The sequence below is a fragment of the Procambarus clarkii genome, chromosome 22 (assembly GCF_040958095.1).
Source record: "Procambarus clarkii isolate CNS0578487 chromosome 22, FALCON_Pclarkii_2.0, whole genome shotgun sequence".
In the NCBI taxonomy this organism is placed as follows: Eukaryota; Metazoa; Arthropoda; class Malacostraca; order Decapoda; family Cambaridae; genus Procambarus; species Procambarus clarkii.
The window spans coordinates 33966387-33991750 of NC_091171.1; the positions used below are offsets into that span (position 1 = coordinate 33966387).

At 56.8% G+C, this 25364-nt stretch overlaps 1 protein-coding gene across 1 annotated transcript in view; it reads right to left on the reverse strand.

The window, feature by feature from the left end:
• Window positions 1-374: 374 nt before the first annotated feature.
• The window catches only part of LOC138367499 (polysialoglycoprotein-like), a 30747-nt gene continuing 5757 nt past the window's right edge, over window positions 375-25364 (reverse strand). Inside the window, exon 2 of the mRNA XM_069329173.1 lies at window positions 375-917. Within this exon, the coding sequence (XP_069185274.1) occupies window positions 375-917 (543 nt within the window). The remainder of the gene's footprint in view (window positions 918-25364) is intronic.

Below are 25364 nucleotides of genomic sequence, written 5' to 3' on the forward strand. Positions count from 1 at the left end.
TTTACCAAAATACCTATATAAAGGGTAAATAAATAAAGGGGGGTAGAAATAGCCTAAGTTACTTTATCCCTTTGAGATGTATTTTTTCTTATCTCAATAAACATACTTGAACTTGAATACCTACAACTAGCTTCAGAAGCTTGTCACTTGTTTAGCTGGACGAACTATGGGGTCCAGATCCTGACCCCCATTATGTGCCTCTGTAACCCTTTCCACCACCGCCCCTGACCCCATTATGTGCCTCTGTAACCCTTTCCACCACCGCCCACGGGATGGGTATGAGGTGCATAGTAAAGAAAGAACTGAATTTGGCGCTGGACCGAACACTGGTGTAGGCTGCAGCTCTCACGATGAGTATTGGTGTGAACAATAAACTAGTCGTCTCCGGCTGCATCATTCAATCGTTCCCAATCCTTATGTAGTCGTCCTGGACCCTTATCAAGTCGTCCTGGAACCTTATCAAGTCGTCCTGGACCCTTATCAAGTCCTGGACCCTTATCAAGTCGTCCTGTACCCTTATCAAGTCGTCCTGGACCCTTATTAAGTCGTTCTGGACCCTTATCAAGTCGTCCTGGACCCTTATCAAGTCGTCCTGGACCCTTATCAAGTCCTGGACCCTTATCAAGTCGTCCTGTACCATTATCAAGTCGTCCTGGACCCTTATTAAGTCGTTCTGGACCCTTATCAAGTCGTCCTGGACCCTTATCAAGTCCTGGACCCTTATCAAGTCGTCCTGGACCCTTATCAAGTCCTGGACCCTTATTAAGTCGTTCTGGACCCTTATCAAGTCGTCCTGGACCCTTATCAAGTCGTCCTGGACCCTTATCAAGTCGTCCTGGACCCTTATCAAGTCCTGGACCCTTATCAAGTCGTCCTGTTACCCTTATCAAGTCGTCCTGGACCCTTATCAAGTCGTCCTGGACCCTTATCAAGTCGTCCTGGACCCTTATCAAGTCCTGGACCCTTATCAAGTCGTCCTGGACCCCTTATCAAGTCGTCCTGGACCCCTTATTAAGTCGATCTGGATCCTTATCAAGTCGTCCTGGACCCTTATCAAGTCCTGGACCCTTATCAAGTCGTCCTGGACCCCTTATCAAGTCATCCTGGACCCTTATTAAGGACGTCCTGGACCCTTATCAAGTCGTCCTGGACTCTTATCAAGTCCTGGACCCTTATCAAGTCGTCCTGGACCCTTATCAAGTCCCGGACCCTTATCAAGTGGTCCCGGACCCTTATCAAGTCGTCCTGGACCCTTATTAAGACGTCCTGGACCCTTATCAAGTCGTCCTGGACCCTTATTCAAGTCCTGGACCCTTATCAAGTCGTCCTGGACCCTTATCAAGTCCTGGACCCTTATCAAGTCGTCCTGGACCCTTATCAAGTCGTCCTGAACCCTTATTAAGACGTCCTGGACCGTTATCAAGTCGTCCTGGACCCTTATTAAGACGTCCTGGACCCTTATGAAGTCGTCCTGGACCATTATCAAGTCCTGGACCCTTATTAAGACGTCCTGGACCCTTATTCAAGTCGTCCTGGACCCCTTTATTAAGACGTCCGGACCCTTATCAAGTCGTCCTGGACCCTTATTAAGACGTCCTGGACCCTTATCAAGTCGTCCTGGACCCTTATAAGACGTCCTGGACCCTTATCAAGTCGTCCTGGACCCTTATCAAGTCCTGGACCCTTATCAAGTCGTCCTGGACCCTTATCAAGTCGTCCTGGACCCTCTTATTAAGACGTCCTGGACCCTTATCAAGTCGTCCTGGACCCTTATCAAGTCCTGGACCTTTATCAAGTCGTCTGGACCCTTATCAAGTCCTGGACCCTTATCAAGTCGTCCTGGACCCTTATCAAGTCGTCCTGAACCCTTATTAAGACGTCCTGGACCTCTTATCAAGTCGTCCTGGACCCTTATTAAGACGTCCTGGACTCTTATCAAGTCGTCCTGGACCATTATCAAGTCCTGGACCCTTATTAAGACGTCCTGGACCCTTATCAAGTCGTCCTGGACCCTTATTAAGACGTTCCTGGACCCTTATCAAGTCGTCCTGGACCCTTATTAAGACGTCCTGGACCCTTATCAAGTCGTCCTGGACCATTATCAAGTCCAGGAAGAACCGAGACGTCGTTACTCTCTTCTCGTGAGTCTATTGAGAATAACATATTACTTAATTATTTTCTGGAATTGCTGCAGTATTACTGGGAGACTTGACGATGTGCGGCAGCAGCGTCTTAGCATTCGCACTGTAGACGTCTGCCTCTTGAAGGAATGATCGTGCCTTGGCGTGAGAGACTTTGGTATTCATAACAGGATAAGAGATTCGTCTACATGATAAGACGTACCTGTATTAGTTTTCCCTGGAGTACAGTTCCCCCAATCGGTTTACAACCACATTACCTAATTACTGCTTGGGATTACAGGGACGAGCGGTTTAAAGGTCAGGTGCCCAGTCGATCCTCCCCTGGCCAGGACTCGAAACCCAAACGAAAATGCTGGTAATTATTATTCAGTAATCTTGCCTTTCGCTGATGGTGTCCATACACCTGGACCGGCTTGGTACCTCGATGGCCATGTGTCCTACAAGGGTCGGCGTTTCGATCCCTAATGGTCCAAGTGATTGGGCACAGTTCCTTCACCCGTCCTCGGAACTCCCTTGCAGACACACTAAACACTCATTGCCAAACGATCCCTGAAGGTGTGATCGAGGTGACGGTGTCCCGCGGCGCCAGCGCTCCCAGTCCTTCACTGTGCCCGCCAGGACCTCTCATCCCTCGGGGAAGCGTCTGTGTTTTAAATCCGCGATGGATCTCTTTATTTGTTTGTGTTGTGGGCGTATGCGACAGGTGTCGGTGTCTGGAACAGCACCTGTCCCCCGCGAGTGTCTCGCAGGCACATCTGTCATCATCTGGGTGCCGCTCTCTCGCGAATAATGATCCATCCCGCCCGGACCCATCTCTGCTTGCCAGTATGGTCCTGTAGAGTTACGGCATGGCGACTGCTTTCTGCCCTCACTTCCTGAGATACTTGCGACTGTGGCACAGCAACATGCAAAGTTGATGAACAAATCCACAAGGGCCGTGACGAGGATTCGAACCTTCGTCCGGGAGCATCCCAGACACTGCCTTAATCGACTGAGCTACGACAGGGTTCGGACGCAGGTTCGAATCCTCGTCACGGCCCTTGTGGATTTGTTCATTTGATGCATCACGTTAGTGTGATCTCTGTGTGTGATGCAAAGTTGATGTTGTCAATGCTGCATCAGGCCGCACCACCGCTGTACTGGCCTCCAATGGTACCTAGGCAGAATATGGTCTTATTCGTATATACGTCTTGTTTCAACAGCAAACTGTGCAGATGAGAATGGAGCCGAGCTATCAGAAATATCTCAAATGGTCAATTCGCATCATGATGCGACCTCGTGGAGGTAGGGGACTTTAACGACCATTTTTCTCGATAAGACGCCTACTTAAATCTGCTTAATGCGTTCAAGGAGGTTGAAATTTAGTAAATAATATATAAATTTAATTTTATATTGACTTTAGCTTTTTGTCTTGGGATGGGAGACGAAGGCCTCCTGCTGATCATTTTCTCCTTGATGGTGATCTAACTTGTCACATGTGTGGGAACACCTCCCCTGGTGTACCCAAGCCAGCCCCTGGTGTAACAAGCTAGCCCCTGTTGTAACAAGCCCACCCCTGGTGTAACAAGCCCACCCCTGGTGTAACAAGCCCACCCTTGGTGTAACAAGCCCACCCCTGGTGTAACAAGCCCACCCCTGGTGTAACAAGCCCACCCCTGGTGTAACAAGCCCACCCCTGGTGTAACAAGCCAGCCCCTGGTGAACCGAAGCCAGCCCCTGGTGTAACAAGCCCACCCCTGGTGTAACAAGCCAGCCACTGGTGTAACAAGCCAGCCCCTGTGTAACAAGCCAGCCCCTGGTTGTTACAAGGCCCACCCCTGGTGTAACAAGCCAGCCCCTGGTGTAACAAGCCCACCCCTGGTGTAACAAGCCCACCCCTGGTGTAACAAGCCAGCCCCCTGGTGTAACAAGCCCACCCCTGGTTGTAACCAAGCCCACCCCTGGTGTAACACAAGCCAGCCCCTGGTGAACCGAAGCCAGGCCCCTGGTGTAACAAGCCCCACCCCTGGTGTAACAAGCCAGCCACTGGTGTAACAAGCCAGCCCTGGTGTAACAAGCCAGCCCCTGGTGTTACAAGCCCACCCCTGGTGTAACAAGCCAGCCCCTGGTGTAACAAGCCAGCCCCTGGTGTAACAAGCCCACCCCTGGTGTAACAAGCCAGCCCCTGGTGTAACAAGCCAGCCCCTGGTGTAACAAGCCCACCCCTGGTGTAACAAGCCCACCCCTGGTGTAACAAGCCCACCCCTGGTGTAACAAGCCCACCCCTGGTGAACCGAAGCCAGCCCCTGGTGTAACAAGCCCACCCCTGGTGTAACAAGCCAGCCACTGGTGTAACAAGCCAGCCCCTGGTGTTACAAGCCCACCCCTGGTGTAACAAGCCAGCCCCTGGTGTAACAAGCCCACCCCTGGTGTAACAAGCCCACCCCTGGTGTAACAAGCCAGCCCCTGGTGTAACAAGCCCACCCCTGGTGTAACAAGCCCACCCCTGGTGTAACAAGCCAGCCCCTGGTGAACCGAAGCCAGCCCCTGGTGTAACAAGCCCACCCCTGGTGTAACAAGCCAGCCACTGGTGTAACAAGCCAGCCCCTGTGTAACAAGCAGCCCCTGGTGTTACAAGCCCACCCCTGGGGTAACAAGCCAGCCCTGGTGTAACAAGCCCAGCCCCTGGTGTAACAAGCCCATCCCTGGTGTAACAAGCAGCCCCTGGTGTAACAAGCCAGCCCCTGGTGTAAACAAGCCCACCCCTGGTGTAAAAACAAAGCCCACCCCTGGTGGTAACAAAGCCAGCCCCCTGGTGAACCCGAAAGCCCAGCCCCTGGGTAACAAGCCCACCCCTGGGTGTAACAAGCCAGCCCACTGGTGTAAACAAAGCCAGCCCCCTGGTGTAAAACAAGCCAGGCCCCCTGGTGTTTGTACAAGCCCACCCCTGGGTGTAAAAGAAGCCAGCCCCCTGGTGGAAACAAGCCAGCCCCCTGGTTGTAACAAAGGCCCACCTCTGGTGTAAAAAAGCCAGCCCCCTGGTTGTTAACAAGCCAGCCCCTGGGGTACAAAGCCAGCCCCTGGTGTAACAAGCCAGCCCCTGGTGTAACAAGCCCACCCCTGGTGAACCTAAGCCAGCCCCTGGTGTAACAAGCCCACCCCTGGTGTAACAAGCCCACCCCTGGTGTAACAAGCCCACCCCTGGTGTAACAAGCCAGCCCCTGGTGTAACAAGCCCACCCCTGGTGTAACAAGCCCACCCCTGGTGTACTAACGAGGCGTTTTTGTCCATGCCGTCGTGTTTCTTATGCCCTTCTTCCCCTGCACACCCAGGTTCCTTTTCAAGTCGCCGCCCGAGGGCCCCGCCCACCAAGCCTTGTCTAGCAGCCCGTGTTTCCCAGCCCTGCACTCCCCAGCCCTGCACCCCAGCCCTGCACTCCCCAGCCCTGCACTCCCCAGCCCTGCACTCCCCAGCCCTGCACTCCCCAGCCCTGCCGAGCCCTCCCGTCCCTGTCTATCCTGCCTATTCAGTCGATCTTTAAATTTCTAGGTTATTTTGGATTTCAATAGCAATAGATTTTCAATAGTTGAAGATATCCTCACAGTGTACCCAAAATTTGCCAGTGCCGGCTACTAAACACATGACTCTGTATGACTAACCATCCTGCGAGATGGGGACTTGTATTACCACTGCTACCTTATTCACTCTTGTGTTAATGATATCCTCAAAAGGCTTCCGGAGTCTGCCAGTGCAGACTGCCCATCACATGCCTCTGTATGACTAACCATCCTGTGTGATGGGGATTTTTTAGCATCACCTAGTTAGCTTTTTTGACACACTGTACTCCACTTCATATAGTCTAGGGCAGCTGCACTAATGCAGATGTACCTAATGTATTAATAAAAAAAAATCAATATTTTTGATTTTCAAAATCCAAAGAAGCCTCTTCGTAGGCTACTCTCACCTCCTAAGACAACTTTGCCGAGCGGAGCTACTTTGAAAATCTGGATTACTTTGATCTTAACAGCTTTGAGAGGTCCACGGTTCTTCACTCTCGTCTCAACAAATATAAGAATTATTGCTGGACCAAAAGATGGGTGACTGGGCTTGCGGGCCGCTCCAAGCAACAACAGCCTTGTTGGTCAAGTTACCACAAGATAAGCCTGGCCCCAGGCCGGGCTTGGGGGAGAAAAACTACTCTCGGAATCGACCACAGGTAAACTCCAGGTAAAGCTCCGTCCCAAGACGTGTTATTAAGCACACAGGGTCGGACCCCTCCTCCCCCACCACCACCACCCTTCCCTACACCCTTGTGTTCCTCTAATTTACCCGGACCAAATGACTTCCCAGAACCCGATGAGGTCGGCAGATGAGGCGGGTGAGGGCTTGGAGGAGGGGGTGAGGGCTTGGAGGGGGGGGTGAGGGCTCGGGGAGGGGTGGTGAGGGCTTGGAGGAAGGGGGTGAGGGCTTGGAGCAGGGGGTGATGAGGGCTTGGAGGAGCAGTGAGGGCTTGGAGGAGCAGTGAGGGCTTGGAGGAGGGGGTGAGGGTTTGGAGGCGGGAGGTGAGGGCCATCAACGTCATCATGCACATAACAGTGTCAGCGGAGGTCACTCGCAACACTGCAGGAAAGTTGTCATCTTAAACTGAGGGGGGAAACAGGAGGGAGATGTCTTCGCTCACCTCCCCCCTGGTCACAGCAGCTTGGCAAGTGCTGACGGCTGAGTACCGGCGTCAGCGTGATTGTCAGCTTCTTCCTCAGCTGCTGACCCTCCTGCCTCTCCCTCCCACAGATTCATCAGCAGCGGTCACTCCTCCCATAGCACCTACACTTGCCAGCTGACACTAGCAGTATATCACTGCCTGTAGTGGGCCCACGCTAGCCTGTCCCTCTGGTCAGGCGGGGAACTATTGGTCGCTCGGCCCTGCTAGCACATCTAGCTGACACACACACACACACACACACACACACACACACACACACACACACACACACACACACACACACACACACACACACACACACACACACACACACGCACACACACACACACACACACACACACACACACACACACACACCACACACCAACACACACACACACACACACACACACACACACACACCACACACCAACACACACACACACACACACACACACACACACACACACACACACACACACACACACACACACACACACACACACACACACACACACTACACACACACACACACACACACACACACACACACACCACACACACACACACACACACACACACACACCACACACACACACACACACACACACACACACACCACACACACACACACACACACATTTTGAGATACATTAGGGCCGCTAGAGCAGGAAACGTGTTGCAACTCAGCCGCCCCAAAGCAAATGTCGTATTTTCAAGAAAGGAGATAGGGAGGAGGCACTTAACTACAGACCCGTATCACTGACAAGCATCCCCTGCAAAATACTTGAAAGAATAATTAGTCTATGGCTGGTTACACGCCTGGAGAACATTAGGCTTGTAAACAAACACCAACATGGGTTCTGGACAGGGAAATCATGACAAACCTTTTGGAATTCTATGACAAAATGACAAGGATAAGGCAGGACAGAGAAGGCTGGGCAGACTGCATATTTCTGGACTGCCAAAAAACCTTTGATACAGTACCGCTCATGAGACTGTTATTCAAACTTGAGAGGCAGGCAAGAGTAAGCGGATAGGCCCAAGCATGGGTAAGGAACTACCTAACAGGAAGGAGTCAGAAAGTAACGATAAGGGGCGAGAAGTCGGACTGGCCAACAGTAACGAGTGGAGTACCTCAAGGATCGTTGCTGGGACCAATTCTATTTCTAACATACGTAAATGACATGTTTACAGAAGTAGAATCCTTCACGTCGATGTTCGCGGATGACGCAAAATTAATAAGGAGTAGTGACAGATGAGGATTGTAGGATCCTCAAAGAGAACTTGAACGGGTTGCAGAGATGGTCAGAGAAATGGCTACTGGAGTTGAACACGAGAAAATGTAAAGTTATGGAAATTGGATCAAGTGATAGGAGACCAAAGAGACAGTACACATTGAAGGGGAACAGCCTACCTGTGACGATTCGAGAAAGAGACCTGGGAGTGGACGTAACACCTAATCTATCTCCTGAGGCACATATAAATAGGTTAACGACAGCAGCGTACTCTACACTGGCAAAAGTTAGAACATCATTCAGAAACGTAAGTGAGGAGGCTTTTATGGCGCTTTACACTGCCGACGTGAGGCCAGTCTTAGAGTTTTGATTGTTGCCGCCGAAGGCGGCTAGTTTATTGTGCACCCCATACTCATCCTGTGAGCGGTAGCGCAAAAGCATTACAGAGGGCACAAAAGGTCTTTATCAGACCCTCATCTTAGATTATTACATAAACAATATCTTCTGTCTTAGAGTATGCCGCGCCATCCTGGAGTCCCCACCTGAAGAAATAGATAAAGAAACTGGAAAAGGTTCAGGAGTTTGCGACGAGGCTCGTCCCAGAGTTACGAGAGATGGAATATGAAGAGCGCCTGAAGGAACTGAATCTAACGACCCTAGAAAAAGAAGGGAGAGGGGGGGATATGATAGGGACATATAAAATACTCAGGGGAATTGACAAAGTGAAAATAGATGAAATGTTCACACGTAATATTAACAGAACGAGGGGACATGGGTGGAAGCTGGAAACTCAGATGAGTCACAGAGATGTTAGGAAGTTTTCTTTTAGCGTGAGAGTAGTGGAAAAATGGAATGCACTGAAGAGACAGGTTGTGGAAGCAAACTCTATTCATAATTTTAAAACTAGATATGATAGGGAAATGGAACAGGAGTCATTGCTGTAAACAACCGATGGCTAGAAAGGCGGGATCCAAGAATCAATGCTCGATCCTGCAGGCACAAATAGGTGAGTTCAAATAGGTGAGTACACACACACTCACAAGCTGGAGAGTGTATTTCGAATTCACTCTCACTCATACTCTCACTCACACTCTCATACTCTCACTCACACTCACTCTGGAAGCTCATAATCTGTGTACTGTGTAACAGCCGAAGACCGAGTAACAGCCTGCCGATCCTAGATGGTTCAAAGCAAGTACCAGTCACACTCGCAACTGTGGACTGGTGATTGGCCAGGAGAGTAACACTCATACGTTTTCCACAATGACCTACAATTATGGGGTCGAGAGAGGTTCCCAACCAGGTATTGGTGGCCATCAGAGGGCGCGGTGGTCAGCTCTAAGCAACCAATTACACAGACGGCGAGGCTATTTTTTTGTTGTTGGTCAGGAATGCCACTCACTTATGGGGTAATATACTGAGATATGATCCAGCACTGTGAGATACCGACCGGTGCGTCGGGAGGCAGCCGTCCTCATAAACAATGGGCGAATGCGCGTTAATCCAGCCGCCAAACCCTCTGTTTATGAAAGAGAAACAAAGTTATACCCCACGACTCACAGCTTGATGACGTTCGAACACTTCTCGATTAGTGCTTCGATTACATCCTCTGTTCGAAATCGCGTCTCTATAAATGCGTCACCCTAGTTCTGTAAACACAAATAATTACCAACTGAAGCTAAACATCTAACCTAAGCCTAACTAAACACCAAATTCCAATATATAACTGATAATTCAATTTAAATGATAATAAAATGCCGATTTCGAGCACACCAGTGATTGTTGGGGGGTCGGCCGCTGGATGGACCAGCACAGCCTGAAGACGGGGTCCAGACGCTGGAGGAGAGGTTCAGACACCTATAAGCTGTGTCTCCGCCGATTGGTAACACTTCCCCCGCCACTTTAAGGTCAGCTGAGACGACCACTGTAACGCTTGAAGGAATACATTGTACTCACCAGATGGTATCACCCGCCTCCGACGGCCCGTGATGCCAGGCACTCTCTCACCGGGCACTCTCACCAAGCACTCTTTCACCAGGCACTCTCTCACTTGCACTCTCTCACTGGGCACTCTCTCACCAGGCACTCTCTCACCGGGCACTCTCACCGGGCACTCTCTCACCAGGCACTCTCTCACCGGGCACTCTCTCACTGGGCACTCTCTCACCGGGCACTCTCATTGGGTACTCTCTCACCGGGCACTCTCTCACCAGGCACTCTCTCACCAGGCACTCTCTCACCGGGCACTCTCACTGGGTACTCTCTCACCGGGCACTCTCTCACCAGGCACTCTCTCACCAGGCACTCTCTCACCAGGCACTCTCACTGGGCACTCTCTCACCGGGCACTTTCTCACCGGGCACTCTCTCATCGGGCACTCTCTCACCGGGCACTCTCTCACCAAGCACTCTCACCGGGCACTCTCTCACCGGGCACTCACTCACCGGGCACTCTCTCACCGGGCACTCTCTCACCGGGCACTCTCTCTCACCGGGCACTCTCTCACCGGGCACTCTCTCACCGGGCACTCTCTCTCACCGGGCACTCTCTCACCGGGCACTCTCTCACCGGGCACTCTCTCTCACCGGGCACTCTCTCACCGGGCACTCTCTCACCGGGCACTCTCTCTCACCGGGCACTCTCTCACCGGGCACTCTCTCATCAGGCACTCTCTCACCGGGCACTCTCTCACCGGGCACTCTCTCTTACCGGGCACTCTCTCACCGGGCACTCTCTCACCAGGCACTCTCACCAGGCACTCTCTCACCGGGCACTCTCTCACCGGGCACTCATTCACCGGGCACTCTCTCACCGGGCACTCTCTCACCGGGCACTCTCTCTCACCGGGCACTCTCTCACCGGGCACTCTCTCACCAGGCACTCTCTCACCAGGCACTCTCTCATCAGGCACTCTCTCACCGGGCACTCTCTCTCACCGGGCACTCTCTCACCAGGCACTCTCTCACCAGGCACTCTCTCATCAGGCACTCTCTCACCGGGCACTCTCTCTCACCGGGCACTCTCTCACCAGGCACTCTCTCATCAGGCACTCTCTCACCGGGCACTCTCTCTCGCCGGGCACTCTCTCATCAGGCACTCTCACCACTCCGTCTCCAGAAACACAGTTGACTCTAAACAAGTTTTTTGTTAATACTTTATTTTCTTCCATAGAGGTGGCAGTGTATTAATACAATGCTAAACAATATGTATACATTTCCTTGTGTTCTACGTAGACAGGGTTAGAGAGCTGCTACAGTACACAGACAGGGTTAGAGAGCTGCTACAGTACACAGACAGGGTTAGAGAGCTGCTACTGTACACAGACAGGGTTAGAGAGCTGCTACAGTACACAGACAGGGTTAGAGAGCTGCTACAGTACACAGACAGGGTTAGAGAGCTGCTACAGTACACAGACAGGGTTAGAGAGCTGCTACTGTACACAGACAGGGTTAGAGAGCTGCTACAGTACACAGACAGGGTTAGAGAGCTGCTACAGTACACAGACAGGGTTAGAGAGCTGCTACAGTACACAGACAGGGTTAGAGAGCTGCTACAGTACACAGACAGGGTTAGAGAGCTGCTACAGTACACAGACAGGGTTAGAGAGCTGCTACAGTACACAGACAAGGTTAGAGAGCTGCTACAGTACACAGACAGGGTTAGAGAGCTGCTACAGTACACAGACAGGGTTAGAGAGCTGCTACAGTACACAGACAGGGTTAGAGAGCTGCTACAGTACACAGACAGGGTTAGAGAGCTGCTACTGTACACAGACAGGGTTAGAGAGCTGCTACTGTACACAGACAGGGTTAGAGAGCTGCTACAGTACACAGACAGGGTTAGAGAGCTGCTACTGTACACAGACAGGGTTAGAGAGCTGCTACTGTACACAGACAGGGTTAGAGAGCTGCTACTGTACACAGACAGGGTTAGAGAGCTGCTACAGTACACAGACAGGGTTAGAGAGCTGCTACTGTACACAGACAGGGTTAGAGAGCTGCTACAGTACACAGACAGGGTTAGAGAGCTGCTACTGTACACAGACAGGGTTAGAGAGCTGCTACTGTACACAGACAGGGTTAGAGAGCTGCTACAGTACACAGACAGGGTTAGAGAGCTGCTACAGTACACAGACAGGGTTAGAGAGCTGCTACTGTACACAGACAGGGTTAGAGAGCTGCTACTGTACACAGACAGGGTTAGAGAGCTGCTACTGTACACAGACAGGGTTAGAGAGCTGCTACAGTACACAGACAGGGTTAGAGAGCTGCTACAGTACACAGACAGGGTTAGAGAGCTGCTACTGTACACAGACAGGGTTAGAGAGCTGCTACAGTACACAGACAGGGTTAGAGAGCTGCTACTGTACACAGACAGGGTTAGAGAGCTGCTACTGTACACAGACAGGGTACTATGAGAGAGCTGCTACAGTACACAGACAGGGTTAGAGAGCTGCTACTGTACACAGACAGGGTTAGAGAGCTGCTACTGTACACAGACAGGGTTAGAGAGCTGCTACTGTACACAGACAGGGTTAGAGAGCTGCTACAGTACACAGACAGGGTTAGAGAGCTGCTACTGTACACAGACAGGGTTAGAGAGCTGCTACTGTACACAGACAGGGTTAGAGAGCTGCTACAGTACACAGACAGGGTACTATGAGAGAGCTGCTACAGTACACAGACAGGGTACTATGAGAGAGCTGCTACAGTACACAGACAGGGTACTATGAGAGAGCTGCTACAGTACACAGACAAGGTACTACGAGAGAGCTGCTACAGTACACAGACAGGGTTAGAGAGCTGCTACAGTAAACAGACAGGGTACTATGAGAGAGCTGCTACAGTACACAGACAGGGTACTATGAGAGAGCTGCTACAGTACACAGACAAGGTACTATGAGAGAGCTGCTACTGTACACAGACAGGGTACTATGAGAGAGCTGCTACAGTACACAGACAGGGTACTATGAGAGAGCTGCTACAGTACACAGACAGGGTACTATGAGAGAGCTGCTACAGTAAACAGACAGGGTACTATGAGAGAGCTGCTACAGTAAACAGACAGGGTACTATGAGAGAGCTGCTACAGTAAACAGACAGGGTACTATGAGAGAGCTGCTACAGTACACAGACAAGGTACTACGAGAGAGCTGCTACAGTACACAGACAGGGTACTATGAGAGAGCTGCTACAGTACACAGACAGGGTACTATGAGAGAGCTGCTACAGTACACAGACAGGGTACTATGAGAGAGCTGCTACAGTACACAGACAAGGTACTATGAGAGAGCTGCTACAGTACACAGACAGGGTTAGAGAGCTGCTACAGTACACAGACAGGGTTAGAGAGCTGCTACAGTACACAGACAGGGTACTATGAGAGAGCTGCTACAGTACACAGACAGGGTACTATGAGAGAGCTGCTACAGTACACAGACAGGGTACTATGAGAGAGCTGCTACAGTACACAGACAAGGTACTACGAGAGAGCTGCTACAGTATACAGACAGGGTACTATAAGAGAGCTGCTACAGTACACAGACAGGTACTATGAGAGAGCTGCTACAGTACACAGACAGGGTTAGAGAGCTGCTACAGTACACAGACAGGGTTAGAGAGCTGCTACAGTACACAGACAGGGTACTATGAGAGAGCTACTACAGTACACAGACAGGGTACTATGAGAGAGCTGCTACAGTACACAAACAGGGTACTATGAGAGAGCTGTTACCAACCTGAAGGTGTAGCTGAAAATGACACATTAGCTTTTACAATGCTAACAAGCATATAATGAAAGCTTTACTCGAGCGCTCATGAGCATCACCTCTCATTATGCTCTGAAACACATGGGGAAGGTCTCTCGTGTCATGCTGAGCAGGACAGCATTCTCCAGCCCATCTTGGGGTCTCTCTAATGTATAATAAATTTCGTTATCCGTAATAAATTCTATACATTGGGGTTTTTATAAAGGTGATGCTGTATTTTTTTCCTTAACACACACACCCATTGCTCTTACCAACGAGTCTCTAATACACACACACACACACAAGGGGTGTGTGTGTGTGTGCTATTTAACACAAGGGGCACACGCACAAGGGGACACAGGTGGAAACTGAGTGCCCAAATGAGCCACAGAGATATTAGAAAGAACTTTTTTAGTGTCAGAGTGGTTGACAAATGGAATGCACTAGGAAGTGATGTGGTGGAGGCTGACTCCATACACAATTTCAAGTGTAAATATGATAGAGCCCAATAGGCTCAGGAATCTGTACACCTGTTGATTGACGGTTGAGAGGCGGGACCAAAGAGCCAGAGCTCATCCCCCGCAAACACAACTAGGTGAGTACACACACACACACCCACACACACACACACACACACACACACACACACACACACACACATGAGCCCAAATGAGTGGTTGACAAATGGAATGCATTAGGCAGTGATGTGGTGGAGGCTGACTCCATACACAGTTTCAAGTGTAGTGTTCAAGATAGAGCCCAGTAGGTTCAGGAACCTGTACAGCAGTTGATTGACAGTTGAGAGGCGTGACCAAAGAGCCAGAGCTCAACCCCCGCAAACACAGGATAGGAGAGCTCGGGGAGACATGATCACTACCTACAAAGTTCTAAGAGGAATCGACACGGTAGATAGAGATAAATTGTTTAACAAGGGGACACAGGTGGAAACTAAGTACCCAAATAAGAAACAGAGACATTAAAAAGAACTGTTTAGTGTCAGGGGAGTTAATAGATGGAATGCATTAAGCAGTCATGTGGTGGAGGCTGACTCCATACACATTTTCAAATGTAAATATGATAAAGCATAATAGGATCAGGAATCTGTACACCAGTTGATTGACCATTGAAAGGTGGGACCAAAGAGCCGAAGCTCAACCCTCGCAAGCACAACTAGGTGAGTACATAAGGGCAGAAAAACAGACGCAGTAAATAAAGAAAATTACCAATAGTAATTATGTATCAACCAAAGCAGAAATATATTTTCTATCTCCATAATAGTCAATAAAACCAAACTGTTTGAATTTGGCGAAGGTTGTACAGAAATAAACCAGGTAGAATATTTTAAACCCCAGCCATGGTGTCGTGACAATGGAGGCCGGGTTTAATAAACTTGCCTCTTGTCTGGATTTGCCACGCAATGGATTTTATTTTATATATGCACAAAATTCAAAATCAAATAACAAAAAACCATATACAAAATCCATAAATATATACAATGTATATTGAATGTTTCAAGTGATATATACAACTTACCTGTGTGTGTGTGGAGTGACTATGTGTGTATGTATGTATGTATGTATGTATGTATGTATGTATGTATGTATGTATGTATGTATGTATGTATGTATGTATGTATGAATTATACAGGGATTCGAAGCTGTGAATTTTTATTGCGTACACTTACTGTAAACTTCTACCTTCAGCCCGTCCTCCAAACAAAGATCCAAAAGTGATTCCATCCACCCGCCAAACCCCCTGTTTATGAATGAAAAGCGGTTTACACACGACTCACAACTGCTGATGTTCGAACATATCCGGAACAAGTGCTTCACTGAGGAATTTTGTTCGAATCACAACGCTATAAATGCTTCACCCACGTACTACAAATTCAAATAATCGCCAACAGAACCTAAACACCTAACCTAACCTAACCATGTCTATTTATGCACAATATGCTAATATATTATAATATTAATTTATATTTAAGAAAATTTCCGTTTTGAGTAAACAGCATGTAAAAATTTATGAATGCGTCTGTGGGGTCAACCGCTGGATGTAATGGACTTGAGTCGAGGACGGGTTGCCCACTTAACAAGGCGTTCAACCCATCCTCGACTCAAGTCCATTACGTCCAGCGGTCAACCCCACAGACGCATTCATAAATTTTAACATGCTGTTCATTCAAAACGGGAATTTTCTCAAGTATAAATTAATATTATAATATATTAGCATATTGTGTATTAATAGGCATAGGTTAGGTTAGGTGTTTAGATTCTGTTGGCGATTATTTGTATTTGTAGTACGTGGGTGAAGCATTTACAACGTTGTGGTTCGAACAAAATTCGTCAGTGAAGCACTTGTTCCGGATATGTTCGAATGTCAGCAGTTGTGAGTCGTGTGTAAACCGCTTTTCATTCATAAACAGGGGGTTTGGCGGGTGAATGGAATCACTTTTGGATCTTTGTTTGGAGGATGGGCTGAACAAGGCGTCCGCCAGCCTTCCCTGCATCGAGCATAATCTTGTGACTCGAAGCTTCATTAATGTCGCATGTGGAAATGCTGTCTAATTACCAGCCCGCCCACGTAAACAATGGTCAAATTACTAGTTAATAATTCAGCTGCCTCACCCAAGTTTTGGCTTATTGTGCACAAGACATATAAGCCAATGCTCAGGGGTATATGTGCTCATGCAGGCGGCGGCCGACACCAGTCAGTCCTCAGGCCATATGCTCACTGCTCAGTCCTAGCGCTGGACTGCGTCCCCAAAGACGCATCCGTCAAATTTGACGCACTGGGTAACCCTAAACTAGCTTCTCGAACATAGATACATATATAAGTCATGTGTGTATATCACGAAAATAAACACGTGATTAAGAATGTGACAATGTCAGACCACGGAGGAAAAATGAAACAGGAAATTTCCTTAAGTACTTTCGTATATTAAATACATCTTCAGAAGGTCACCTTCTGAAGATGTATTTAATATACGAAAGTACTTAAGGAAATTTCCTGTTTCATTTTTCCTCCGTGGTCTGACATTGTCATATATAAGTCATGAGTTTGGGTATAATTAGACCTATTTTAGTTTTGGGGTCAGGTGTATTGGTTCTGTTGGCAATTACTCGTATTTGCAGTACGTGGGGGAGAGTACGTGAGTGACGCATTGTCATACGTGAGTGACGCATTGTCATACGTGAGTGACGCATTGACATACGTGAGTGACGCATTGACATACGTGAGTGACGCATTGTCAAACGTGAGTGACGCATTGACATACGTGAGTGACGCATTGACATACGTGAGTGACGCATTGACATACGTGAGTGGCAGACGAAGACTGGAAGATTTACCCGCGTTCAAGAAAAGTTTGAACGAATGTTCAGTTTGGAGAATAGTTTCCTCACTGAGAACTTATGGTTCAACTTACAGTTAGGCCATTGTTCATGCAGCCCGTCCTCCAAAGGTTTCCCAACGTCAGGAAACTGTCGTACTAAAATGCGACGTTGTAGTAATAATTATACCACCGCAATATTGACGTTAGCCACGCATTGGTCTCGATAGGTTAGGTGGGTTGCTTGGGTCTGTACGTATCTGTCTGGGGGAAACAGTTGCATTTGTTACGGAGTGAGAGGAAGGTATATTGTACCTGCCTCAGGTGTTCCTCCCTTCCTTTAAATGTGCAGCCCGTCCTCGCCCAACGTCAAGGAAACTGTTGTACTAAAGTGCCCTTCTCCTAACCTACCAGAGGATCCAAAACAGAAAACGGAACAATTTCACGAGCTGCATCTATTTTCTAGTACGACAATTTTGTGGCCTTAGGTAGAGTATACGTCAAAATTCGACGCTCTATTATGAGGACAGGCAACTCACAACTGATTACGTTCAAACGTTCGAACTTTTCTCCAACAGTGCTTCACTCGTTTCCTGTGTTCGAATTGCCCGTTCCTAAATGCCTTCCCTCCCCCCTTTCCCCCCCCCCCCCCTTCCACGTGTGGTTCGCCAAAAGAGCCAAAACGCTTAACTTAACCTAACCTATACTTGGCCTAATTAAGTATAGTTTATCACACAATTTTATTAAATTACATTTGAGAAAATGTGGTCTTTTCATTATAGTTAAAAATATATAAATGCATCTTTTGGGCGGAGCGCCGCTCGGACAAGCATAGGAGGGTTGGACTGTGGCTTGACCGAGCCTTGCCTGAGGCTCCTAATTAGAGCTGGTAAAATCTTCCTGGCCATTTTACACTAATTTTGTTATCTTTAGCCTTGCAACACACTGAAAATTAAGTTTGTACCAAAAAATACAGAAAAATTGTGTTCTCTGCAACCTGCACATGTTGCAATAACCGGGTTTAATTAAAAAACTTTGAGACATTGACCGAGGAGAGTATTGGCAGCGTGCCAGCCTGTCCCGTAAGAAAAGTCAGCGACAAACACAACAACCACACTGTCTTTGTCACTTGGGCTGGACGGTAGAGCGACGGTCTCGCTTCATGCAGGTCGGCGTTCAATCCCCGACCGTCCAAGTGGTTGGGCCACCATTCCTCCCCCTCCTCCCCCCCCACCGTCCCATCGTAAATCCTTATCCTTCCAAACGCTATATAGTCATTGTGGCTTGGCGACTTTCCCTGATAGTTCCCTCCTCTTGCCTGTCTGTCAGAGCAGTGATAAGAAAAACCGCTGTTCTACACACGTATTGCACCGCTTAATGCACATTTAGCTAAATGAATTGTGGTGTTCAGTCCCTGAGCCCATTATGTGCCTCTGTAACAATCTCCACTACCGCCCACAAGATGGGTATGGGGTGCATAATAAATGAACTAAACTAAAACTAACTAATGCACCGCTATTTTTACGCTATCAAGTAACGCTTCAAAATCCCGGTATTTCAGAGACTTGCTGATGGCGGCCAAGGGCGGCGGCTGGCGGCCAGGGGCGGCGGCTGGAGGCCAGGGGCGGCGGCTGGAGGCCAGGGGCGGCGGCTGGAGGCCAGGGGCGGCGGCTGGCGGCCAGGGGCGGCGGCTGGCGGCCAGGGGCGGCGGCTGGCGGCCAGGGGCGGCGGCTGGCGGCCAGGGGCGGCGGCTGGCGGCCAGGGGCGGCGGCTGGCGGCCAGGGGCGGAGGCTGGCGGCCAGGGGCGGTGGCTGGCGGCCAGGGGCGGCGGCTGGTGGCCAGGGGCGGCGGCTGGCGGCCAGGGGCGGCGGCTGGCGGCCAGGGGCGGCGGCTGGCGGCCAGGGGCGGCAGCTGGCGGCCAGGGGCGGCGGCTGGCGGCCAGGGGCGGCGGCTGGCGGTCAGGGGCGGAGGCTGGCGGCCAGGGGCGGCGGCTGGCGGTCAGGGGCGGTGGCTGGCGGCCAGGGGCGGCGGCTGGCGGCCAGGGGCGGCGGCTGGCGGCCAGGGGCGGCGGCTGGCGGGGGCTGGCGGCCAGGGGCGGCGGCTGGCGGCCAGGGGCGGTGGCTGGCGGCCAGGGGCGGCGGCTGGTGGCCAGGGGCGGCGGCTGGCGGCCAGGGGCGGCGGCTGGCGGCCAGGGGCGGCGGCTGGCGGCCAGGGGCGGCAGCTGGCGGCCAGGGGCGGCGGCTGGCGGTCAGGGGCGGAGGCTGGCGGCCAGGGGCGGCGGCTGGCGGTCAGGGGCGGTGGCTGGCGGCCAGGGGCGGCGGCTGGCGGCCAGGGGCGGCGGCTGGCGGCCAGGGGCGGCGGCTGGCGGGGGCTGGCGGCCAGGGGCGGCGGCTGGCGGCCAGGGGCGGCGGCTGGCGGCCAGGGGCGGCGGCTGGCGGCCAGGGGCGGCGGCTGGCGGCCAGGCACGGCGGCTGGCGGCCAGGGGCGGCGGCTGGCGGCCAGGGGCGGCGGCTGGCGGCCAGGGGCTGTGGCTGGCGGCCAGGGGCGGCGGCTGGCGGCCAGGGGCGGCGGCTGGCGGCCAGGGGCGGCGGCTGGCGGCCAGGGGCGGTGGCTGGCGGCCAGGGGCGGCGGCTGGCGGCCAGGGGCGGCGGCTGGCGGCCAGGGGCGGCGGCTGGCGGCCAGGGGCGGCGGCTGGCGGCCAGGGGCGGCGGCTGGCGGCCAGGGGCGGCGGCTGGCGGCCAGGGGCGGCGGCTGGCGGCCAGGGGCGGCGGCTGGCGGCCAGGGGCGGCGGCTGGCGGCCAGGGGCGGCGGCTGGCGGCCAGGGGCGGCGGCCAGGGGCGGCGGCTGGCGGCCAGGGGCGGTGGCTGGCGGCCAGGGGCGGCGGCTGGTGGCCAGGGGCGGCGGCTGGCGGCCAGGGGCGGCGGCTGGCGGCCAGGGCGGCGGCTGGCGGCCAGGGGCGGCAGCTGGCGGCCAGGGGCGGCGGCTGGCGGCCAGGGGCGGCGGCTGGCGGTCAGGGGCGGAGGCTGGCGGCCAGGGGCGGCGGCTGGCGGTCAGGGGCGGTGGCTGGCGGCCAGGGGCGGCGGCTGGCGGCCAGGGGCGGCGGCTGGCGGCTGGCGGCCAGGGGCGGCGGCTGGCGGCCAGGGGCGGTGGCTGGCGGCCAGGGGCGGCGGCTGGCGGCCAGGGGCGGCGGCTGGCGGCCAGGGGCGGCGGCTGGCGGCCAGGGGCGGCGGCTGGCGGCCAGGGGCGGCGGCTGGCGGCCAGGGGCGGCGGCTGGCGGCCAGGGGCGGCGGCTGGCGGCCAGGGGCGGCGGCCAGGGGCGGCGGCCAGGGGCGGCGGCCAGGGGCGGCGGCTGGCGGCGGCTGGCGGCCAGGGGCGGTGGCTGGCGGCCAGGGGCGGCGGCTGGTGGCCAGGGGCGGCGGCTGGCGGCCAGGGGCGGCGGCTGGCGGCCAGGGGCGGCGGCTGGCGGCCAGGGGCGGCAGCTGGCGGCCAGGGGCGGCGGCTGGCGGCCAGGGGCGGCGGCTGGCGGTCAGGGGCGGAGGCTGGCGGCCAGGGGCGGCGGCTGGCGGTCAGGGGCGGTGGCTGGCGGCCAGGGGCGGCGGCTGGCGGCCAGGGGCGGCGGCTGGCGGCTGGCGGCCAGGGGCGGCGGCTGGCGGCCAGGGGCGGTGGCTGGCGGCCAGGGGCGGCGGCTGGCGGCCAGGGGCGGCGGCTGGCGGCCAGGGGCGGCGGCTGGCGGCCAGGGGCGGCGGCTGGCGGCCAGGGGCGGCGGCTGGCGGCCAGGGGCGGCGGCTGGCGGCCAGGGGCGGCGGCTGGCGGCCAGGGGCGGCGGCTGGCGGCCAGGGGCTGTGGCTGGCGGCCAGGGGCGGCGGCTGGCGGCCAGGGGCGGCGGCTGGCGGCCAGGGGCGGCGGCTGGCGGCCAGGGGCGGCGGCTGGCGGCCAGGGGCGGTGGCTGGCGGCCAGGGGCGGCGGCTGGCGGCCAGGGGCGGCGGCTGGCGGCCAGGGGCGGCGGCTGGCGGCCAGGGGCGGCGGCTGGCGGCCAGGGGCGGCGGCTGGCGGCCAGGGGCGGCGGCTGGCGGCCAGGGGCGGTGGCTGGCGGCCAGGGGCGGCGGCTGGCGGCCAGGGGCGGCGGCTGGCGGCCAGGGGCGGCGGCTGGCGGCCAGGGGCGGCGGCTGGTGGCCAGGGGCGGCGGCTGGCGGCCAGGGGCGGCGGCTGGCGGCCAGGGGCGGCGGCTGGCGGCCAGGGGCGGTGGCTGGCGGCCAGGGGCGGCGGCTGGCGGCCAGGGGCGGCGGCTGGCGGCCAGGGGCGGCGGCTGGCGGCCAGGGGCGGCGGCTGGCGGCCAGGGGCGGTGGCTGGCGGCCAGGGGCGGCGGCTGGCGGCCAGGGGCGGCGGCTGGCAGCCAGGGGCGGCGGCTGGCGGCCAGGGGCGGCGGCGGGCGGCCAGGGGCGGCCAAGGGCGGCCAAGGGCGGCGGCGGGCGGCCAGGGGCGGCGGCGGGTGGCCAAGGGCGGCGGCTGGCGGCCAGGGGCGGCGGCGGACGGCCAGGGGCGGTGGCTGGCGGCCAGGGGCGGCGGCGGGCGGCCAGGGGCGGCGGCTGGCGGCCAAGGGCGGCGGCTGGCGGCCAGGGGCGGCGGCGGGCGGCCAAGGGCGGCGGCTGGCGGCCAGGGGCGGCGGCGGGCGGCCAAGGGCGGCTGCTGGCGGCCAGGGGCGGCCAGGGGCGGCGACTGGCAGCTAGGGGTGGCGGCTGGCGGCCAGGAGTGGCGGCTGGAGGCGACGGGCGGCGGCTGGCGGCCATGGGCGGCGGCTGGCGGCCAGGGGCAGCGGCTGGCGGCCAGGGGCGGCGGCTGGCGGCCAGGGGCGGCGGCTGGCGGCCAGGGGCGGCGGCTGGCGGCCAGGGGCGGCGGCTGGCGGCCAGGGGCGGCGGCTGGCGGCCAGGGGCGGCGGCTGGCGGCCAGGGGCGGCGGCCAGGGGCGGCGGCTGGCGGCCAGGGGCGGCGGCTGGCGGCCAGGGCAGCGGCTGGTGGCCAGGGGCGGCGGCTGGCGGCCAGGGGCGGCGGCTGGCGGCCAGGGGCGGCGGCTGGCCGCCAGGGGCGGCGGCTGGCGGCCAGGGGCAGCGGCTGGCGGCCAGGGACGGCGGCTGGCAGCCAGGGGCGGCGGCTGGCGGTCAGGGGCGGCGACTGGCAGCCAGGGGCGGCGGCGGGCGGTCAGGGGCGGCGGCTGGCGGCCAGGGGCGGCAGCGGCTGGCTGTCAGGGGCTGCGGCTGGCGTCCAGGGGCGGCGGCTGACGGCCAGGGGCGGCGGCTGGCGGCGGCCAGGGGTGGCGGCTGGCGGCCAGGGCGTGGTTCAAGGCTGTCAAGCGATGGGTTTACTGCAAGTAAATTATAATTTGCCAGTCAATGGCGCGGGTGCTGGACCCAATTTTACCACAAGGAAAAAATTACATTTGCATATACCTCTGCAGGCGTGAAGGTGAGGAGGGGGAGGTGTGGAGGGGAGAGGGGTGAGGGAGGGGGGGGAGGTGAGGAGGGGTGAGGGAGGGAGAGGTTGTTGTTGTTTAAGATTAGGCTACTGGGAACAAAACGTTCCAAATAACACGGGCTATGGTGAGCCCGTAGTGGACTTACCTGGCACAGGAGCGGGGCTGTAACTCCTGGCTGAGGGAGAGGTGAGGGAGGGAGAGGTGAGGGAGGGAGAGAGAGGTGAGGGAGGGGAGAGGTGAGGGAGGGAGAGGTGAGGGAGGGAGAGGTGAGGGAGAGAGAGGTGAGGGAGGGAGAGGTGAGGGAGGAGAGGTGTGGGAAGGGAATCCAGGTGAGAGATGAGGAAGAAGCGAGAGGCGAGAGAACAGGAGAGGGGGGCAAGGCACGCGACAGATAAAGAAGACACAGAGACCTGAGGTAGATGGGACGGAGAAGGTAGAAAGTAGATGGGGTAGAAAGTAGATGAGGGTAGTGAGGAGAAAAGAAAATAAGGTGTGGGAGAGAGGTACAGTTACAGATATATTAAGAGTGGAAGCTAACTGGTGGAGGCTGAGTAGGTGTGGGCGGTGGGTGGGGGGGGGGGACGGTTGTGTGGGGGGAGGCGGACAGTTGTTGAGGGGGGGATATGGGCAGGCAAAGACGAGTCCCACAAATCAGCTTAGCTTAGCTGCCAACACCCACACATCGGGTCAGCAAGGCGGACAGCCCGCCTGCTTTCATACCTCTCACTGTATTTCCCACTTCTATACTTCCCTTCACCTATGCCTCTCCTTCCTCTTTACTCCAAAAAAATAAAAATCAGATGGAACCACCACCACCACCAGGCCCCTGAGGGGACCCACCACCACCAGGCCCCTGAGGGGACCCACCACCCCCACCAGGCCCCTGAGGGGACCCACCACCACCACCAGGCCCCTGAGGGGACCCACCCCCACCAGGCCCCTGAGGGGACCCACCACCCCCACCAGGCCCCTGAGGGGACCCACCCCCACCAGGCCCCTGAGGGGACCCACCACCATCAGGCCCCTGAGGGGACCCACCACCACCACCAGGCCCCTGAGGGGACCCACCACCACCAGGCCCCTGAGGGGACCCACCACCACCACCAGGCCCCTGAGGGGACTCACCACCACCAGGCCCCTGAGGGGACCCACCACCACCACCTGGCCCCTGAAGGGACCCACCACCACCAGGCCCCTGAGGGGACCCACCACCACCACCAGGCCCCTGTGGGGACCCACCACCACCAGGCCCCTGAGGGGACCCATCCCCACCAGGCCCCTGAGGGGACCCACCACCCCCACCAGGCCCCTGAGGGGACCCAACCCCACCAGGCCCCTGAGGGGACCCACCACCATCAGGCCCCTGAGGGGACCCACCACCACCACCAGGCCCCTGAGGGGACCCACCACCACCAGGCCCCTGAGGGGACCCACCACCACCACCAGGCCCCTGAGGGGACTCACCACCACCAGGCCCCTGAGGGGACCCACCACCACCAGGCCCCTGAGGGGACCCACCACCACCACCAGGCCCCTGAAGGGACCCACCACCACCAGGCCCCTGAGGGGACCCACCACCACCACCAGGCCCCTGTGGGGACCCACCACCACCAAGCCCCTGAGGGGACCCACCCCCACCAGGCCCCTGAGGGGACCCACCACCACCACCAGGCCCCTGAGGGAACCCACCCCCACCAGGCCCCTGAGGGGACCCACCACCCCCACCAGGCCCCTGAGGGGACCCACCCCCACCAGGCCCCTGAGGGGACCCACCGCGACCAGGCCCCTGAGGGGACCCACCACCACCACCAGGCCCCTGAGGGGACCCACCACCCCCACCAGGCAACTGAGGGGACCCACTACCACCACCAGGCCCCTGAGGGGACCCACCACCCCCACCAGGCCCCTGAGGGGACCCACCACCACCAGGCCCCTGAGGGGACCCACCACCAGGACCCTGAAGGGACCCACCACCACCACCAGGCCCCTGAGGGGACCCACCACCACCACCAGGCCCCTGAGGGGACCCACCCCCACCAGGCTCCTGAGGGGACCCACCACCACCAGGCCCCTGACGGGACCCACCACCACCACCAGGCCCCTGAGGGGACCCACCACCACCAGGCCCCTGACGGGACCCACCACCACCACCAGGCCCCTGAGGGGACCCACCACCACCAGGCCCCTGACGGGACCCACCACCACCACCAGGCCCCTGAGGGGACCCACCACCACCAGGCCCCTGACGGGACCCACCACCACCACCAGGCCCCTGAGGGGACCCACCACCACCAGGCCCCTGAGGGGACCCACCACCACCAGGCCCCTGACGGGACCCACCACCACCACCAGGCCCCTGAGGGGACCCACCACCACCACCAGGCCCCTGACGGGACCCACCACCACCACCAGGCCCCTGAGGGGACCCACCACCACCAGGCCCCTGACGGGACCCACCACCACCACCAGGCCCCTGAGGGGACCCACCACCACCAGGCCCCTGAGGGGACCCACCACCACCAGGCCCCTGACGGGACCCACCACCACCACCAGGCCCCTGACGGGACCCACCACCACCACCAGGCCCCTGAGGGGACCCACCACCACCACCAGGCCCCTGACGGGACCCACCACCACCACCAGGCCCCTGACGGGACCCACCACCACCACCAGGCCCCTGAGGGGACCCACCACCACCAGGCCCCTGAGGGGACCCACCACCACCACCAGGCCCCTGAGGGGACCCACCACCACCAGG